The 18,910-nt window shown below is 36.1% G+C and overlaps 3 protein-coding genes and 1 pseudogene across 4 annotated transcripts; 1 reads left to right on the top strand and 3 right to left on the bottom strand.

Annotated features, from left to right (window-relative positions):
* Positions 1–1,088: 1,088 nt before the first annotated feature.
* LOC147534084 (epoxide hydrolase 1-like) lies at positions 1,089–3,656 on the bottom strand. The gene is made up of 4 exons (XM_086645863.1): positions 3,125–3,656; positions 2,856–3,038; positions 1,905–2,146; positions 1,089–1,641 (listed from the first exon to the last, which is right to left on the bottom strand). The coding sequence occupies exons 1-4, from the start codon at positions 3,404–3,406 to the stop codon at positions 1,395–1,397; spliced, it is 954 nt and encodes a 317-aa protein (XP_086501989.1). The 5' UTR covers positions 3,407–3,656; the 3' UTR covers positions 1,089–1,394.
* Positions 3,657–4,356: 700 nt separating this feature from the next.
* Positions 4,357–8,094, bottom strand: LOC147534083 (oxaloacetate tautomerase FAHD1, mitochondrial-like). The gene is made up of 7 exons (XM_086645864.1): positions 7,700–8,094; positions 7,461–7,626; positions 6,470–6,522; positions 5,557–5,619; positions 5,383–5,433; positions 5,111–5,228; positions 4,357–4,777 (listed from the first exon to the last, which is right to left on the bottom strand). Exons 1-7 carry the CDS (start codon positions 8,045–8,047, stop codon positions 4,665–4,667), a joined length of 912 nt encoding a protein of 303 aa, XP_086501990.1. The 5' UTR covers positions 8,048–8,094; the 3' UTR covers positions 4,357–4,664.
* A 267-nt stretch (positions 8,095–8,361) lies between these two features.
* LOC147534082 (large ribosomal subunit protein eL18y-like) lies at positions 8,362–10,952 on the bottom strand. Its single transcript, XM_086645865.1, has 5 exons — positions 10,822–10,952; positions 10,643–10,732; positions 10,424–10,552; positions 10,142–10,324; positions 8,362–8,685 (listed from the first exon to the last, which is right to left on the bottom strand). The coding sequence occupies exons 1-5, from the start codon at positions 10,822–10,824 to the stop codon at positions 8,527–8,529; spliced, it is 564 nt and encodes a 187-aa protein (XP_086501991.1). The 5' UTR covers positions 10,825–10,952; the 3' UTR covers positions 8,362–8,526.
* Positions 10,953–16,941: 5,989 nt separating this feature from the next.
* On the top strand, positions 16,942–18,557 carry LOC147534081 (protein DETOXIFICATION 55 pseudogene; annotated as a pseudogene). The gene is made up of 2 exons (XR_015228136.1): positions 16,942–17,033; positions 17,118–18,557. The product of XR_015228136.1 is annotated as a protein DETOXIFICATION 55 pseudogene (transcript).
* Positions 18,558–18,910: the final 353 nt, after the last annotated feature.

Genomic DNA, 18,910 nt, shown 5'->3' with positions numbered 1-18,910 from the left:
GTTAATGTTCTAAAATTTTCAAATCATTGATTTCTAAGTTTTTCAAGAAGTTTTAGGGTTCATGAAGAAAACATAGATCTTCCCTTTCTCTTTGGGAAGATTGTTCAACAAGTTCCTACCCTTTTTTTATGTCATAATCAACAATACCTCCCAAAAACATTTCTCTCCCTAGACATTTGTTGGTGATGATGAAGATGTAGTAGAAGAAGACTAAAGTTAGGATTTATGAAAATAAGAGGGAGGAATTAAAATAAAGTTCTAATTCTTGGATGACTTGAGTGAAAAATAACAAGTGTTGTCCCCTTAAAAACTATTGTCCATATAAATTTTGTAATTTTTCTAGTTGTCCACATAAAATAGTTGTCCATATAAGAAAATTAGTTGTCCATGTATTGGTCACCCTTATTATTTAGACATGGGAGAAAGAATTGTACGAGTGTTGTAACTTATTTAGTGGAAAGATCCCAACAACTTCCCACTAATTTAATGAGAAGATTTGTTGGAGAAATCGTGAGAGAGAAAACGATTTGTTGGAGAATTGCGAAGATTGATGACACTTTTACCCTTCCATTTTGAGTCTATTTACATAAAGAGATATTTATACGAGGCGTCGGTTACTTTGGATAAGTCGGACCGTCTATTTTTGTTCGGAGCTTGATAGAGATTACATCGAATGGATGATATAAAAACATTTTCGTGTAAATCCTCTCAAAATAGAGGGGTATTAGTGTCAACAATTAAATAAGTTAAAAATCTCCCTAAAATATCTCTCAACATCTCACGATTTCTCTCTCACCCTCTCTTTTTTCTCTACCTTCGGTAACTTCCAACTCTCCCTTATCTTTTATCTTCTTACTTCTTCAGATGTAGCCAAGAGAGATTTGTTGCAGCGGAAAGCTAGTATGTATAATAGTGGGATTCTCAATGGAGTAGGTAGAATTTTCTAGGGTGGAAGTGTAAACTAATGAGATGGGTTGGATAAATAAAATTTAAATTAATACAGGAAGATTCTATTCCTTTGTTTCCTATGATTTCTTATTGTTTTTAATGAATTAAAAAAGAAACAACAAAGATAACACAAGTTTGAATTAGTTGGTTAAACCAAAGGCTTCTTATTAGTTATTAGAAAGACAAGATTTAGTATTTTGCGCATAGGCACCACCTATATTTTCAAATAGGTTTGAACTCCACAATTTGATTCGAGTTTAATATCTAATCACTAAACTCACTGACTATTTTTTTGTATTTACTAAAGAAAGAGATGATGTGTATGAATCACTCACATATTCTTCAGAATTATATGTACCCGCCGATTGATACTTCATACATAGGACTATTGGATTTTTTTTTTCTTTCTATTTTTGGTTTTGCATTGGAGATGGCTCTTAGAACTATTAGAATTTTTTGATGAAATCATAAATATGTTCACCAATTTCATCTGCTTTTTCTTGATTGAGATAATGAGCAACACCTTCCATAACAACAACTTCCTCCAAGAGTGGCACATCATTCTTAAATCCACCACCATGTATGTATTCCTTCAAACCTGGGAAGGAGTAAACCAGATCCAAATCTCCGATAACAAACTTAACGGGCACTTTTACTTGTACTCCAGTCCATGCTGCAGTTAACTCCCAATTTCTGCAAAAACAAATCCATTACATGGATTTAACAGTGTTTAACTGATGTATTACTACTGTCACTTGAGCACGTTTACTTCGGAGTTCTGATGAGATTCGTTGCAATAGTGCTGGCATGATCGCACCCAAAAGAAAATATAAGATTTCTAGCGGTCACGTGGCCAAACTAGAGGACTGTAACAACATTACTTCCGCCATAAAGTTATTCTCTAAACACTAAGTTTAACTGAATCACAGTAATGGATTAGTTTATAGATGACTTACAGATCAAAAGCTCGGTAGTAATTCAATCCTCCAGTGAATCCCTTTTCTTCAAATTTGGTTATGAAATAGTTAGCATCTTCTTCAGATAACCAAGATGGTAAGGTCATAGGATTATCAGGTGAAACTTGTAACCATGTTCCTTTAGGTATATTAAGAGGGCTTGGGTCACGCAAGGTTAGAAATTTCTTCACAACTGCAGAGGCACCGGCTTCAGCAAACTCGGCTTCCATCTTTTCAGGCTCCTACAACAACAAAATAAGCATTGATTTCATTGCTTTGGAGAATTGGTTCTTTTTTGTCAAATTTCATGACTTTGTTTGATGCACCCATTTGGTGGCCACTGAACTACTTTTCCTTGTGCCTATTTGGTCGCCACCTCAAGTCTTTGCAGTTATCGATATTGTCCCCACTTAAGGCACCCAAGCCCAATTGATACAGGGTTTTGTTCTTGGCGAAGGCCTCACCCCCACCCAAAAGACCTTGTCACTATCTAAACTTGAGCGTGCACATATAGGCAACGCTCCAGATCTCTCTCGCGAGCGATGCGGGACTATCACTTCCTTACCCTCGGCGATGAGCCGTCCTCGGGTTTGATACTAACTGTGACGCCCCAAGCCTTCGCAGTTATCGATATTTTCACCGGTTTAGACAACCATGCCCAAGCCCAATAGATATGGGGTTTTGTTCTAGACGAAGGCTCCACGAGCCCACTCAAAAGGTCGGGTCACTTTCTAAGCTTGAGCGTACACCTATAGCTCAGGCTTCGGACTGTCTCGCAAGCGATGTGCGAATATAGGTGTACGCTTAAGCTATATGTGAGAAGGCCTCTTGTGTGGGCACGTGGAGCCTTCGGTAAGAACAAACAATAACAAGTTTCTTACTTTTCACAATTGTGAAGCTCATAGTCCACTAGAATGTTTCATTTGAGTGAATAGTTTAGGTGATTATAACCTGGAATCTGCAAAAGTAGAAGTCATCCCCAAGAGAAGCTCTGAAGCCCTCAAGAGGTTTCTTTAATGGGTTCCTTGGAAGAAACGGGACACTTAGATTAACCAAAGCTATAACCCTTTCTGGTCTATACAGGCAGAAATACCAAGCCATGAATGCTCCCCAATCATGACCAACCAAAAACACCTGTTTCATCACAAAAACCCCAAGTTAGAAATTGAAAGAGTAGAAAATTGGTTGTGGGTGTTTTGTTTTTTGGGTTGGAACTGAACCTGGTCTATAGAAAGAGTGTCAATTAGAGCCACGAGATCACCAGCAATGTGAAGAGAAGTGTAGCTATGGAAGGAAGGTGGAGCATCGGTGTCGCCGAAGCCACGTAAATCAGGAGCTATAGCTCTGTATCCTAAGGAAGCTAATTTAAGTATTTGGTGACGCCATGAATACCAGAGTTCAGGAAACCCATGAAGTAATAGAACTACAGGACCTTCTCCTTTCTCTGATATGTGCATGTTTATGCCATTTACAGCTACCATCTTATGTGCTATTCCCTCCATCTCACTCACTCACTCTCCATCTCTTCCAATGGTATGTCTATTCATTTAAGGGCAACTAAGGATAGGTTATCCCTCTCTCTCAACCACATAGAAATGTCTAAACACAATAATTAGAGGGCCATTGAATTAGGACACTATTAGATGATATTATCATTGACTTTGAGTGAATACAGACAGATGTAGAAGCTAGAAGTTTTGAGCTTCTTGTTAATGTGTAGTGGCCTGTCATAGATTCCATGAACAAAGTGTTTATTTCCATATTTATGGTATTTGTTTAAGGGTAATTTAGTGATACCCTCATTCCTAATGTCCCACTTGGGATGTCTTTTTCTTTTCTAATGTTCAATTAGGAATATTTTTTGTGGATGTCCTCTTTTTATCGCCACAATTATCGGTTTATATTGACATATTTATGTTCACTGGAAAAATCTAATTGACTTGTTAGATCTTGGAACTATCTATTAAGATCATAAGAATATGAAAATCTACTTGTTAGTTCTGACTCATCATTTTATTTTTCAAGACAAGGATAGAATAATCACCTGGTTGACTTTAGTTCGCAGGTTCAAAGAACACTCCTTAGTTTTACTTTCTTAGTTTCTTATCATCCCCTATTTCTTAGTTTAGTTACTCCCTTTCATCAACCTACGGGTCGATGTTCTTAGAATTTTTTTCAACTTTGTAGAGACTTCATAAAATTCGTTTTGTTTGATCTATTGTTACTTGTGAGTTTCATTATTAATGTTATTTCATTAGTATTATACAAACATCAGTAAGGATTATGGTTCTACAATAATAAATGTGAGTGTACATGGAAACTGGCTTGAAACCCGAATATAGGAGTCACCACACTGTCAAAATGACCTTCAAATGGATGTAGTCTTTAGTCTCTTCAGGTAAAAAAGCAACAGACTTATAAATATTAATCCAAAGAATACCAACTAAGCTACACCAAATTAATTCAATCATAATCAAAATTCGATGTTTGTATTGGTAGTTTGGGGTAATAATGATTATGAAAAAAATAAATATTTGGGGTCGGAGTAGTATGGAAACCACAATTTCATGTCTGATTTGCAAGATTAACCAACGACATCCTATTTCTCCACAGTTCAACTTTCCAAGTTTTACACATACCCTGTTGTTTGAGGGGATCCAGTGCGACATCACAGGTCAGCAATCCCTCATCTATGCTCCTGTCGATTTTATAAGGAGTTTCAGGCAGGGATGGAAACGGTTTTAAAGTTTCATATCCAGATCATCCTAAATGCCGTGGCCGCTTCTGAACATCAAAGTAGATATCCAACAAACCAGTTATCCCTGCAGTTATCTTCTGTCCTGCTTTTACAGGACCTACTCCTTTGGGAGTGCCTAAAATCAGTCCATTCACATACATCACAGTCAGAATGCAATCTTAACCGTCGAACAAACAGAAGTATAACACAAAAACACTAATTATCGAAATTATAATCAAGTCTATTGGAAATAAGGATCCTAAAGTGGGACACTGGAGACAGATCTATCTTGTTTTTGAGAGTCTAACATCCATATACAACGCAATTACATGACACTTCTGCGCCTTTTTAGTTTTTCTAGCTTTGCTTGACAGTCGGGTACTCGGTTTGAACACTCAGATACTCCTCGGACACTCACAATAACTTCTGTTGGTGTCACGACTAATGTTCTACATATCATGTATTATACCTGTTAGAATGACGTCTCCTTCGAGAAGTGTCATCATAGAACTTATGTAGCTAATGAGAAATGGAACCTTAAAGATCATGTCTTGGGTTGGACCTTTTTGCATGATTTCTCCATCAACCTGCCGAGAGAAAACAACTCACCACTACATTTATTACTCCAACACAATTGGCACCTTACGCTTTAAAGAGTGACTACAGAGACAAGCCAAAATATAACTTAAGATAACAATAGAAACATAAAAACCGAAAAGAAAACTACGAGTACAAGAAGACCTTTAACCATAACTCCAAGTTGTTGGGGTCTGGCACCAATGACTTGGGTAGCTGCAAATGACATTAACGTATAAATTAAGAACGTCAGACATTTATGTAGATATAAAGTTCTTTGATGTGAAGATATGAAAACTCAATAGGAAAGAGGACTACAGAGAGAGCTCCAGTTCTTACAACTGAACTAATCGGAGTGAAGGTATCTTGCCCTTTGGCTACTGTCCATGGAAGACCTGCAGACTGAAACCACATGAAGGGCCATAAGAAACAAAAGGCAGATTTCATCTAGTGATAATAATAAGCCCCAACAAAAGAAAAACATTTTGTTTGCATAAAACATCTGGATTGAGTTTTAGATTTCGAGGCCAGCCCATGCTCAGGCAGCTGTGGGATTCGGGTTGCCCGAGTCAGCCATTGGGTACCCACGAACACTTCAGAGGACGGTCATGGTTGGGTTCTGGGCTCACAGGCTTCTCTTCGACTCTCCCAGCCTAACATGGAAATAATAAACCTCGGTGCTTTATGACTTCTTATTCTTTTTCCTTATTTTCTTTCTTGGTTTTGATCTCCTTAACCAACGTACTTTTGAATTGAGGAAGTTGCTTTTATGTTTCAATATTGAATCTAATGGAGAAACACGAGGACATGACAACATTCTAATTCATCTGATAAAAATCTAATAGCCATGCCAATGGACCAAGAAGCATCATTTTATCTTAATATATTTGCGATTCTTCATTCTATAATAAACTACAAAATACAATGTGACCTTTTTTGGGAGTTATAATAAGTTGGTTTATGTCTGAGTCCTCCTTGGATTTACTGAATTTAATCTCCCTGTAATATTTTGCTTTATGATTCAAATAAGCTTTTTGATACCCGATCGAGAAAAAAAAACAAAAGAGGAAAATTTTAATGGTTTAGCCGAAAACTAATACTATGAGATTTCTAAGGATAAAGAATAACTTCACAAAAGGAGGTTTATCAACGTTTGTTTGTGCAACATACAAATATAGACACACATCATTTAGGTAAAGGCAGATAAATGTATTTATATCTGACAAAAGAATAAGAGGTAAAAGTTCCCTACCTTGGCGGAAGATTGAATTTCCCTCGCTGTCATATCCAGGGCAAGTGCGTACCCTGAAACATGGTATAAGGCAGCAAAACAAGCATAATCAACTGATGATGCTGTAGAGTTGCAAAACTTATACTAATGTTCCCATTAAATTTTAGGTTTCCATTTCATGCTCAAGCCAAAAAGCGGAGACAAACTTAGGAGATTTGATAATATAATCGTATGTTACAACTTACAAGGAATTGAGAAATTTACAAAATAAAATATAGAACATTAGGTATGGGACAATAAAAACTAAAGTTGGGGAGTTCTTCACTTGTAGGAGAGAGGCATAGCTTATATCCATATCATCGTTGATATGTCAATAGGATTGGGTGAGCGACCCCGCCCCCTCATGCCGTGGATGAACTCTTATTAGATGTCAATCGCTCAGCTTCTTTGTTTAAGGGAGGCCCATTCCCCCTAAGTGAGACCATTCCTTTGTCTTAACTCGGGCTGAATAGGTGGATTAACCCCTGATTTCACTTTTTTTTCAAGCTACTTGCGCCTATGGTTTATTGGAAAAATGGCCTCACTGCTGCCTGTCCCTTTATTAAAATGTTGGGCAAGCGATGGGTATATTCTACTATGTACCTACACGAGAATGGTATCAGAAACTCTTGTGACTAAGAGTATTATCTAGCGCATCTCCACTAACTGCTAATTGGTTTTGAATCCACGTCTACAAACTTAACATAGCATCTACGTCATCTAACAAAAGGACACAGGGTACACTAAAAAAACGTCAGACGTGAGGGGAGCTTGTGAAAATAGGCCTACATGGACAAAGAAAAATAGGTACCAAAGAACATAATAAGAAATGGCAATAGCCAATTGGTTTTGGTTAGATAACAAGCACATCTAAAATATTGGTAACCTAGAAATCATTCATTATCTCAACATCTGAAAGTAGGTTGGTTACTAAAAGGGTAAATTAGTTTTTTTAAGAGAAAGATACTCCTACCTCCAACATAATCCATGGCAGCTGCTTGAGAAACATCACGAGCTTTACTCCCAATTACAACAGCTAACTCCACTTCATGGTCAAGAGATTCTAGAGTATGCGGAATTTCTATTGTCCCTCCGTTTTCCAGATAAGAAGATGTTGGTTTCAAGAACAGCACCGGCTCCTAAAATCATACTTGCTAATTATCACTCTCCATTTTAATATTAAAAGTTCTGTCAGAGTGAGAGAGAGATGACCTTAGGGACGGCGTTACCAAGTTCTTTGGCATGAGCAGCGTAATTCCTGCCGACGGCAACGATCTTGGTACCGACGGAGATAAGTTTTTGATAGGCGGAGGATGATGAATCCATGATTGTCCGAAAATGTTTTCTCTCTCCACTTTTTCTCTCTCTAAATTGAAGAGTTGATAGCTTCTTACCAATAGAAATGCTAAACGCGAGGGGATGGGAAAAATAAGGAGAAGAAGAACAGAGAGGTATAGATGGCGTTTGGATCAAGCATCCGCCGTCTCTCATATTTCTCCAATTTAGTTTCAGTTGCGGAAATCTCAAGAAAGACTCTCTAGTCTCTACTACTAGGAGCATAATGGTATGAGTGGTGATGCTCTTCCTAGGCCAAGTATGTGTCCCGTAATATCTCGTATTGGGTCAAGTGTATTGCTCTGTTGTCAACTTTAGGGTTTTCAGATGAGCAACAAATCATTAGTTTGGGTCAAGTAAAGGAAGTCCTGCTTGGTTGGAAACTTTAGAGTTCTCAGACGAGCAACAAGAAGGAAAACCGATCCATGATTTTTGCATAAACATAAAACTTTTTATTCTAAGAAAATTATTGATACCACCACTTTAATGGACCAAGCACTATACTAAGATTTAAGAGGCAGGATTAGGCAGATAAAGAATAGTAGAAAAGACACAGATTGATATTCTGTCATGATAACCTACCATTGAAGTAGAAAGTACATATTCAAAGCTATTGGTTCAAATCCAACAAAACTGCAATTCCAATAGATAACATCTTCCTTAGATGTACTAAGTTGGTTTTGAGAGGAGTCATGATAATAAACTTAAACCCTAAAACCTCTGCTGTTCCTTTTTCCTCTAGCTTTCTCAAATTTCCTTCCCTTTGACCGAACATATGGCTTGCTGTGGCTGTGTGGCACACCAGGGGCCCTCCCAAAGTGCTTCACTGCTTCACGGGAATTCTTTGGTCCTCTCAGAAGAACCTGAACAAGGAAGCCAAAAACAACAACGATTTACATTGTAATATTATTCAAACTCTTGTCGTGATATATTATTCAAACTCTTGTCGTGATATATTAGATTGCCGCAACTATTAGCAAGGGTTTATTCCCGCCATAAATATTCCCAAAAGGCAAATTTGGTGGGTCTAAGTAGAAAAGAAGATCAAAACCAAACAAAAACAACAATTTAGCTTACGACCTTCCTTCTGTCTAAGTGAAGTTGGGCAAGTATTGCCGAGCCTTGGGATCAGGGCCGGTTCAACACCAAACCAACTGCATAGCAGCATAGCTACCTCTACATAACTAGTATGTGGTTGAAAACCACACGAATCTACACCAAAAACTTTATCCACTATGATTCCCGTTATGTTCTATTAAAAGCATCAAATCAGTAATAAACTGCCAAACTAAACCCCTTTCATTTAAAGATAAACACCATAACTAAGTGTAAACCGTAGAGTTGATGTTTCTTAATAGTGATCTCTCATTGTACTTCAAAAATGATTTCAAATTTATGGTACTCCACGGCCCATTAAACTAACCTTTAAACTATACTTGCTACCTGCTCAGCAATGACTGAAAAAATTCAGTTCATATAAAGCCCTCGTGCTGGGTATAGAACCATAATGTCTAATCTATATATGAGAACCATAAGCAGAATTTTATTATTTTGAAACTTATAAGCGGATCTTTATCACTTTTGACTCGATTTCAATCAACATGATGCAACACCTCAAACACCTTCGGGCACACAGTTCACACTTTTTATGTTATCAAGGTACAAATGTAACATCAAAGTAAAATTCTCAGTAATTCAGTCATAGAACACTCGCATTTTTCCCGAGTAAAAGAAGACTAGTACATACAATACAGACGAAGATTTCAATTGCGTACTGAAAATGAAGATCAAACTAATAAATTACACTCACGAGCTTAACCACATTATCTTAAGTTCTAGGTTCCACAGCAAGAAGTCAATTTACAAGCAAACCACCCTCCTAAACAAAACAAGACAATAGCATATTTCATTTATCATTTATGCTCAGCTAACGAATGAAGTAGCAAAGGATTACTAATGATTGCAACTAACCCATATTTCGAAATTACTAATTATCCTTAAAATACGGAACTGGTTACTGAAACTCTACATACTTAATAATGAATTTCCTCCTACATCAGTGGAAAGACTGGGTCAGTAAGGATTACTAATGATGTTAATAAACCCATAACTCGAAATGATTAATTATCCTTGTGATACGGTCCATACGGAATTGGTTACTCAAATTCTACATACTTAATAATGAATTTCTCCTGGATGAGTAGAAAGATTGGGTTTGTTTACCGTCAACAAAGAACTAAACTATGTAACAGAGTTAACAATATCACATATATTTCTTTAATCAAGTTTAACAAATACGAAGTTTAGATTGAAGCATACCGTATTTTGACCAAGGGGAGCTCTAAGAGCAAGCTGATCAAAAGTCAAGCATTCTCCACCAGCCTTCACAATCCTAGCTCTTGCTGTCTCAGTAAACCTCAAAGCTACTACCTTCAATGCTGGCACTTCATAAACCCTAGTATCGTCAGTAATAGTCCCCACAAGCACTGCAATCTTTCCCTCCTAACAAAACACACCAACAAAATGAACACGATAAGAACAATAAACCACAAATCTAGAGAGAGAAAGTGAACAATATAGATGAACATTGAGAATGCTTACCTTTCCTTGCATGAAACGAATCAATCTGGATAGAGACAATGGAGCCTTGTGGATCTTGCTCATAAACAACCGTTTCAATATCACTTGATTGAAATTACTTCCAGTCCTTCTTACAAGGAATCGGTACAGCTGATTACAAACAATTTAATCAATCATCAGAAACCAGATCATAAATAGATAATCGAGTCAGAAAATGAAAGAGAGAGAGAGAGAGATGACCTTGACGAGAAGCTTGAGGTAAATATCATCGGATTTTGGGGCAGTCCTTTTGGTCTTCTTGCTCTTGCCGCCGGCAACCAAATCGATACCCTAGTCACCGTAACAATAATCATTGTTTAGAGAGAAAGAGAGATTTACAGAGAGAACATAAATTTAGGGTTTAGAGGAGACGACAATACCATGGCTGCTGCTGCTGAGGAAAAGGCGTCTTGTTCTTCTGAAGAGGAGAAGCTCGTATTTAGGGTTTATGACCATTTTAATGAGTGTCGGGTCCTCATTATTCTACCCGACCCAACCACTTTGCCACTTTGGGTCCATATTGGGGTTATGGTCAATAAAAGCTTCCAAGTTTTTTTATATACACTCACCCTTATTACGTACACACACTCATATCAGGTTTCACACGATACTCGCTGCTTAGAGCATCTCCAATAGGACACCCAACAAAAACTCTGATAATCGTAGTTGTCAAATGTCAATTAAGTTTCTCTTTCCTGAGTGTCAAAATAGAGACAATCTAATTCTCCAAGCTAGAGATTAGCAAAGGAGACACGATTAGCTTCTGATTTGAACAGTAAACTCGCAAAGGTTTCTCCAAGACCACATTTCCCACAATATAGAGAGCAACGAGAAAAAAATACATGCAACCATTCAAGAGAAAGAGGGAAATCTTTCAATGATGATATATGAAACTTCTACTTGTATCGTCCTATCAAGAATTCAGAGATTGAAGATTAGACTCTCCTTACTTGTACGTCTGAAGCTACTATAATGTTTAAATTAAGATTAAATCAGATTCTCGAGATTGGATCCCTAATTGTCAAAGATTTTCTATTAACTCTCGATACTCAGATAAATATTCCCAAATGGATTTGGCACAAACTGATTCTTTCGAAAGCTTTCTTCCTCCTTTTGGGTTATCATGCCCGAACTTGATCATACAATGGATAGGCTTATGAGAAGATGGTCCACTGCCCCCACATGATGAGCCCTTTGCAAGATAACTATGAAACTCTACCTCATGTTTTTCTCAAGTATCTCTTTACTACCAAGGTTTGAGAAACTATCTATTCAAACTTTCATTTACTTAACAAAACCACTTCAATCTCTCACTTTTCTAAGGGACTGAAAGCAATCAAGCAACATAAGATTTTAGTTAGAAAGTCCTTTATTCACCTTTGCGTTCTCCTCGCAGTAATTTGGTAGATATGGCTCAAGATAATAGAATATTGGAGAGAGAATTTAAGAAAGAAGAGTAATTGGATATTTCTGTTAAGAGCCTAATTTACCCGAACCGGTCTAAAGCACTATTTGTAGCCATGTAATTAGAGATTTGGAAGTCTTATGTAGACTTCAAGCCATTATAAGGGCTTATTACTTTATATTGTTGGTTGCAGGGGCTGACGTACAATCTTGCCTTTCACCACTTCTTTGAAGTTTCTTCATAAATGATATTATTTTGCCTCCTATAAAATGTGTTGTTCCACTTTTTGGTTTCTAACAAATCTAGTCCTTTTTGACTCCACAAAAGTTGGATGGGTCTAATGAAGCGGAATATGACCTATCATAGGATCACGCGCACACCGAATGGTGGTACATACATGCATGATTTGCCTTTTTTATCACTGGAGAATTGAAAATAAATTCATATCCCTACGGAAGCACATGTTTGGGTTTGTATGTGGTGGTCCGCTTATACTTTATAAAAATATATCTTTAAACAAACCATATGCCTAATAATAGAGAATTATGATGGGCATGAATCAATTAAATGGTGGTTAGTTGAAGTTATAGTCATGGATACTAATTACATGGGTTGTAAAGAGAGGGAAAGGGAATGGTCATGGTGTAATGTCTTACACTAGAATGAAAGATCATGAGAGAGAGGGGACCTCATTAGTTCATGTCAAATGTCTAATGTCTAATGTCAAAACTAATCAAATTAACCAAAGGAATGCACATGTTTTGCTTTACAATTTGTACCCCACAATGCAAAACACACCAAATTGTCCTTGCACCATGATGGATTATAACACAGTAGAAGATTTAGATTTTGGCTCCTCCATTATTTATCAAACTAGAGATAAGGCTTCCAATTTGCTTGACTTTTACTCATAAACATGAGGAACTCATTTGGAAAATGTTGTTATGCCCGGCCACTCTCCCGGGTGAATCCCGGCCCGGTGAGGTGGTCGGGCATAGCATCACGGCTGAACTCATTTTGACGTTGAGGCTTTTCCTCACTCCCTGAGTACTTAGAGCAAGTCCAACCAGGGGCTCTTAATTCAAATTAAGGACCCCTCCCCCTGGTCCAACCTCAGTCGGCTGGACCAGATTTGGTCGTTGGATCACATCCAATGGTCTAAATTATTTTTTTAAAACAAAATAAAATAAAAAATAGTTATTTTGATTAATTTTTTTTTTAAATCTAATAAAAACTCCCACTTTATTTTTTTTAAAAAATTAACAAAAACCCACACATTTTTTAAAATCCAACATGTCAGTTCCGGAATAATTTTTCAACCTTCGAAAAAAAATATTATTTTGAAAATAGTTTTTTTTTTGTTGAGACTATTTCGAAAATAGTTAGAACAAGTGTTTCGTACATACACAAGTTCTTAGCACACCTAAAAAAAATCTACACACGCGTTTCTCACATGCACATATTTAGGGTCTCAAGAGAGGCTGAGGTTGGAGCTGAATTTTAAGGGCTGAGCTGAGGCTGTAAAATTTGGGTGAAAAGCGGTTTTAAGGGCATGAGACAGTCCCTCGTTGGACTTGCTCTTACCCTCGAACCTAATTCAAAGTCGACAAGGGTTGAGCAGTTATGATATTCCAAAATAAAATATATTGAGTATATTTACAACAGTAGAGATATACTGCACTACTTGCAACTTTTTCTTATACAAAATTAGGAAAAAATAAATAGGAAAGCTGAGTACTCTCTTTGACTCTAAAAAATAAAATTACCTAGTAAAAGAGAATGAAAAAATAGTAAAAATGGTAATAAGACAAGAAGGAGTAGCGAGATGAGAGGGGGAGGAGAAAGAACAAAAACATACAGTATAATAATTAGATAAATCATGAAATGAAAAAGTAAAGATTCACGTCTTCTTATACAAAATTGTAAAACAATGAAATAAAAAAATCTACTACTTGTCTTTAAGGGACACAAAAATTTGGTAATGTTTTAGGTGCAAACAAGAATTATGAAATTTATGTTAGATACAAAATCTATTTTCATTTAGAAAAAGTTATTTATAGAAATTCGTTTGCAAATTGCATATTCTTTATGTATTTACAAACTACACCTGTAAATGGTGCAAACTTAGGGTCTTAACTAATGAGTAATAATTTTTAGAGAGATAACATATATGCACATAAAGCAAGGAAAAGAAAATCGTAAGATGACACTCTTTGACTCTCTCAAAAATTGAATTGGCAAAAGAAAAGGATAATTGGTAAAAATTGTAACAAGACAATCAGGAGCAAGAGAAGGAGGAGGGGAAGCTGAGTACTCTCTTTGACTCTAAAAAATAAAATTACCTAGTAAAAGAGAACGAAAAAATAGTAAAAATGGTAATAAGACAAGAAGGAGTAGCTAGAGGAGAGGGGGAGGAAAAAGAAAAAAACATACAGTATAATAATAAGATAAATCATGAAATGAAAAAGTTAAGATTCACGTCTTCTTATACAAAATTGTAAAACAATGAAATAAAAAGTCTACTACTTGTCTTTAAGGGACACAAAAATTTGGTAATGTTTTAGGTGCAAACAAGAATTATCAAATTTATGTTAGATACAAAATCTATTTTCATTTAGAAAAAGTTATTTATAGAAATTCGTTTGCAAATTGCACATTCTTTATGTATTTACAACACTACACCTGTAAATGGTGCAAACTTAGGGTCTTAACTAATGAGTAATAATTTTTAGAGAGATAACATATATACACATAAAGCAAGGAAAAGAAAATCGTAAGATGACACTCTTTGACTCTCTCAAAAATTGAATTGGCAAAAGAGAAGGATAACTGGTAAAAATTGTAACAAGACAACCAGGAGCAAGAGGAGGAGGAGGGGAAGGGGACAAGAAAAGATAAGGGAAAAAAACAAAGAATGATTAGTTAAATAAGGAAATGAAAATGTTTGTTCACGTGTTCTGATACAAAATTGTTAAGAAGGAGATAACATTCTACTAGTTACATTTAAGGGAGAAACACCAAGTTGGTAATGTTTGAGGTGCCAAATAAGAATTATCAAATTTATGTTTTAACACAAAACCTATTTTCGCTTAGAAAAAGTTATTTGCAACAATTTGATCGTACATTGCATATTCTTATGTTTTACAGTAGTACACCTGCGAATGGGGCTAATTAGGGTCTTAATTAATGAGGAATAATTTGTTAAGAGAAAATGTCTAGAGAGGAAGTAGAGAAAAGAATATCTAAAGATGACACTCTTTGATTCTCTCTAAGAAAATAATGAGTAAAGAGGATGAAAAAAATAGTAAAAGTGGTAAGTAGACAAGAAGGAAGAGGGTGAGGAAAAGGAAAGGGAGGACGAGAAAAAAGATGAGAAGAAAAAGATAGAGAATAATTAGACAAATCAAGAGATGAAAGTTCACATTTTCTGATACAAAATTGTTAAAATGGAGAGCTACGATGTACTACTTATATTTAAGGGACAAACTACAAGTTGGTAACATTTAAGGGTCCAAACTAGAATTTATCAAATTTATGTTCAGACACAATTTTTTTTTTCATCTAGGAAAAAGTTGCTTATAGCAATTCGATTGCTCATTGCATATTCTTATATATGTATTTACAATAATACATCAGTAAATGGGGTTAATTAGGGTCTTAATATAATGAGCAATAATTGCTTGAGATAGGATATATTACAAAGAATGCAGGGAAAAGAAAATCGAAAAATAAAACTCTTTGACTCCACGAAAAATAAAACTAGTAAAGGAGAATGAGAAAATAGTAAAAATGGTAACAAGACTAGAAGGACGAGGATGAGGAGGAGAAAAAAGAGAAGAGGAGAAAAAAGAAGAGAATAATTATGTAAATCAAGGAATAAAAAAGTTACATTCACGTTTCCTTATTCAAAATCGTTAGAAATTAGATCAATTGTCTACTACTTGTATTTAAGGGACAAACAAAAAATTGGTAATGTTTTTGGGGGCAAACAAGAATTATCAAATCTATGTTTTAACACAAAATCTATTTTCGTTTAGAAAGAGTTATTTGTAGCAATCCGATTGCACATTGTATTCTTATATATACAAATCAATACACCTGTAAATGGTACTAATTAGGGTCTTAATTAGTGAGCAATAATTTCTTGAGAGAAGAAATATCAACAGAAGAATTAGGAAAAAGAAAATTGTGAGATGACACTCTTCGTCTCTCTCAAACTAGAATCAGTGAAAGAGAATGAAAAATAGTAAAAATAGCAACAAGACAAGCAGAAGAAGGAGGAGGAGGAGGAAGGGGAGGGGGAGGAGGAGGAGGAGAAAAAGATATGGGAAAAAAACAAAGAACGATCAGATAGAAAAAGAAATGAAAAAGTTAACGTTCACGTTTTCTGATACCAAATTGTTAGAAAGGAGATCAAGAATGTACTAGTTACATTTAAGGGACAAACACCAAGTTGGTAATGTTAGAGGGTCCAAACAAGAATGATCAAATTTACATTTTAACTCAAAAGTCTATTATAATTCAAGTAGACAAAGTAATTGTTTGAGGAAGTATCATATGATAGACCTAAATATCACTAAATGGTTCATTACTAGTGTCACGACGAAGAAAAAAAACTCCCCTCAAAGTGCAGATAAATATACACCAAGATTTGTAAAAATAGAAAAGGAAAGTGTTGCTTTCAGTCACTAAAAAGCTTTAGATCTTCCCATGGTAGCATTTTGTGCACCATAGATATAAAAATAGTGAGCATTGATGGGATACATAAAATAGAAAAGTAACACATGTTAATGTAAGTTACCTTTTTCTTTTTGTTGTTGCAATGTTAATGTAAGTTACCTAGTTGGGGAGAGTACCATCTTCCAACAAAGCATTTGTTAGATAAAATGGGTAAGACCATAGTCAACCTAGTATGAGTTATTGCATTCTTAGAGAAGACCAAAATTTCTTTATATCCATCCTCCTAGTACCGTTTACAGTCAAATTTTGGTATATACTTTAACAAACCCCACCACGTTACATGCACAACCCCCTCTCCTCATTTATATGTTTCTTTCTCCTTCATCACATTCTATTCCATCCATTCTCTCTCTCTCAAGACCTCTCTCAATATCTCTCTATCTCTTTCTAGATATCTCTCAAATGGGTATAGAAGATCAAGTTCACAAATATCCAACAATGTCAGAGGTACAAAACTTAAAGATCTTTGTAAACAATGTACAGAGTTTTACACTTATCTAATTGTTCTTTGTTTTTTATTGCTTTGTCTAGGCTATAGAAGAGTTAAAGAAACTACAAGATATAGCCTTCCCTATTACTGCCATGGGTCTTGTGTGCTACCTTAAGAACTTGATCTCAGTTATTTGTATGGGAAAGTTAGGCGAAATCGAGCTCGCTGGAGGTTCTTTAGCTATCGGTTTCACAAACATCACCGGATATTCCATTATGTCGGGCCTCGCTCTTGGCATGGATCCTGTTTGTAGCCAAGCTTTCGGTTCGCAAAATTATCCTCTAGTAGCTCTTACCCTACGAAGAATGATTTTGATCCTATTATTCGCTTCAATTCCTATAGGAACTTTGTGGGTTAACCTTCAACCTGTCATGCTTAAGCTAAATCAGAATCCCGATATCGTAAAAGTTGCAAGCTTGTATTGCAAGTTTGTACTTCCTGATCTAATTGCGATTTCGCTTCTTCAACCTTTACGAATCTACCTTAGAAATGTGGGAACACCATGGCCTTTAATGTGGTGTACTTTTCTTGGGGTTCTTCTTCATCTTCCTTTAACCATAGTCCTTGCCTTCAAACTACATCTTGGAGTGCCTGGAATAGCAATAGCTAGTTTCATAACCGACTTCACGATACTTGTTTTCCTTCTCTGTTACATGTATTTTGATTGCGGAAGTTCTACACCATTAATGTCGTCTTCCTTGATGGATACATCTCTGGGAGTACGAAATGAATGGATAACCCTACTTAAGCTTGCTCTACCGAGTTGTTTCGCCATTTGTTTGGAGTGGTGGTGGTACGAATTTATGACTGTTCTTGCTGGTTACTTCCACAAACCTCATGTGACATTGGCTACGATGGCTATTGTTATACAAACAACTTCTCTAATGTATACAATGCCTATAGCTCTGAGTGCCTCTGTTTCGACTAGAGTTGGGTGTGAGTTAGGAGCCGGTCGACCTAATAAAGCCCGTCTAGCAACCATTGTAGCCATGGTTGTTTCCATTGTTGTCTCTCTCATGGGCTTCTCATGGACCAATTTGGGGACAAAAGCTTGGGGGAAAGTGTTTACCCAAGATAGTGAGATCTTAGAACTAACAATGACAGTTCTGCCTATAATAGGGCTCTGTGAACTCGCGAACTGCCCACAGACAACGGGCTGCGGTGTGCTTCGAGGCAACGCCAGGCCCAATAGTTGTGCTAAAATAAACTTCTACTCCTTTTACCTGGTTGGAGCACCTTTAGCAATTCTTTTAGCCTTTGATCTTGACTTAGGGTTTGTTGGACTTTGTTATGGGCTTCTAGCAGCCCAAGTTGCTTGTGCCCTGTTCATCATAATGGAGATATGGAAAACAAACTGGAATGAAGAGTCTTTGAAAGCCAAAAACTTAGTCAGGAGATCTGCAGACACAGATGAAGATCATCAAACATTAAAATCAGTGGAAGAAGCTCAATGTCTCAAAGATATGTCAGACCAAGCCTAAAACAATTGGATATATATATATAACCTTGTACATTGTTACTAGTAATTTTTGTTTTTTTATCTCCATAGGTTTTTTAATTGTTAAGTTTGTCCTAATCACTTTCGTGTTCGTTTAGTGTGAATTACTGTTAAGACTCTTCAAATCGCGAGTAGTTATAGAAAAAAACACTCTAGCTTTATGTATATGTTTTGCTTATATGAAATAAAATAAAAAGTGGGAAAATACTTTTTTGTGAATTTTCATGAATATATGGACATAGTGTCAGTGTATACAATATATATTTTGTTGTAATCGGCCGTGCATATATATAGCATTATAGCTATTTTGCATTCTTCTGTTTTTTATCGTTTCTG

This window comes from Eschscholzia californica, unplaced genomic scaffold, assembly GCF_041429995.1.
Source record: "Eschscholzia californica isolate CP2 unplaced genomic scaffold, dmEscCali1.0.p SCAF_6, whole genome shotgun sequence".
Lineage (NCBI taxonomy): Eukaryota > Viridiplantae > Streptophyta > Magnoliopsida > Ranunculales > Papaveraceae > Eschscholzia > Eschscholzia californica.
This window is presented reverse-complemented; position numbering and strand designations above follow the sequence as displayed.

Bases quoted from the DNA above. Each gene is read 5' to 3' on its own strand.
- LOC147534084 (XM_086645863.1), bottom strand. From the start codon at position 3,406: ATGGAGGGAATAGCACATAAGATGGTAGCTGTAAATGGCATAAACATG. The intron at 3,039-3,124 runs GTTCAGTTCCAA...GTGATGAAACAG, and splicing joins ACACTCTTTCTATAGACCAG to GTGTTTTTGGTTGGTCATGA. The intron at 2,147-2,855 runs GTTATAATCACC...TTGTTGTTGTAG, and splicing joins TCTACTTTTGCAGATTCCAG to GAGCCTGAAAAGATGGAAGC.
- LOC147534083 (XM_086645864.1), bottom strand. From the start codon at position 8,047: ATGCTCCTAGTAGTAGAGACTAGAGAGTCTTTCTTGAGATTTCCGCAA. The intron at 5,434-5,556 runs GTAAGAACTGGA...TGTCATTTGCAG, and splicing joins TCACTCCGATTAGTTCAGTT to CTACCCAAGTCATTGGTGCC. The intron at 4,778-5,110 runs GTATAATACATG...GACTGATTTTAG, and splicing joins AGGAGACGTCATTCTAACAG to GCACTCCCAAAGGAGTAGGT.
- LOC147534082 (XM_086645865.1), bottom strand. The intron at 10,553-10,642 runs GTCATCTCTCTC...GTTTGTAATCAG, and splicing joins ACCTCAAGCTTCTCGTCAAG to CTGTACCGATTCCTTGTAAG. The intron at 8,686-10,141 runs GTATGCTTCAAT...TTCCTTGTTCAG, and splicing joins CTCCCCTTGGTCAAAATACG to GTTCTTCTGAGAGGACCAAA.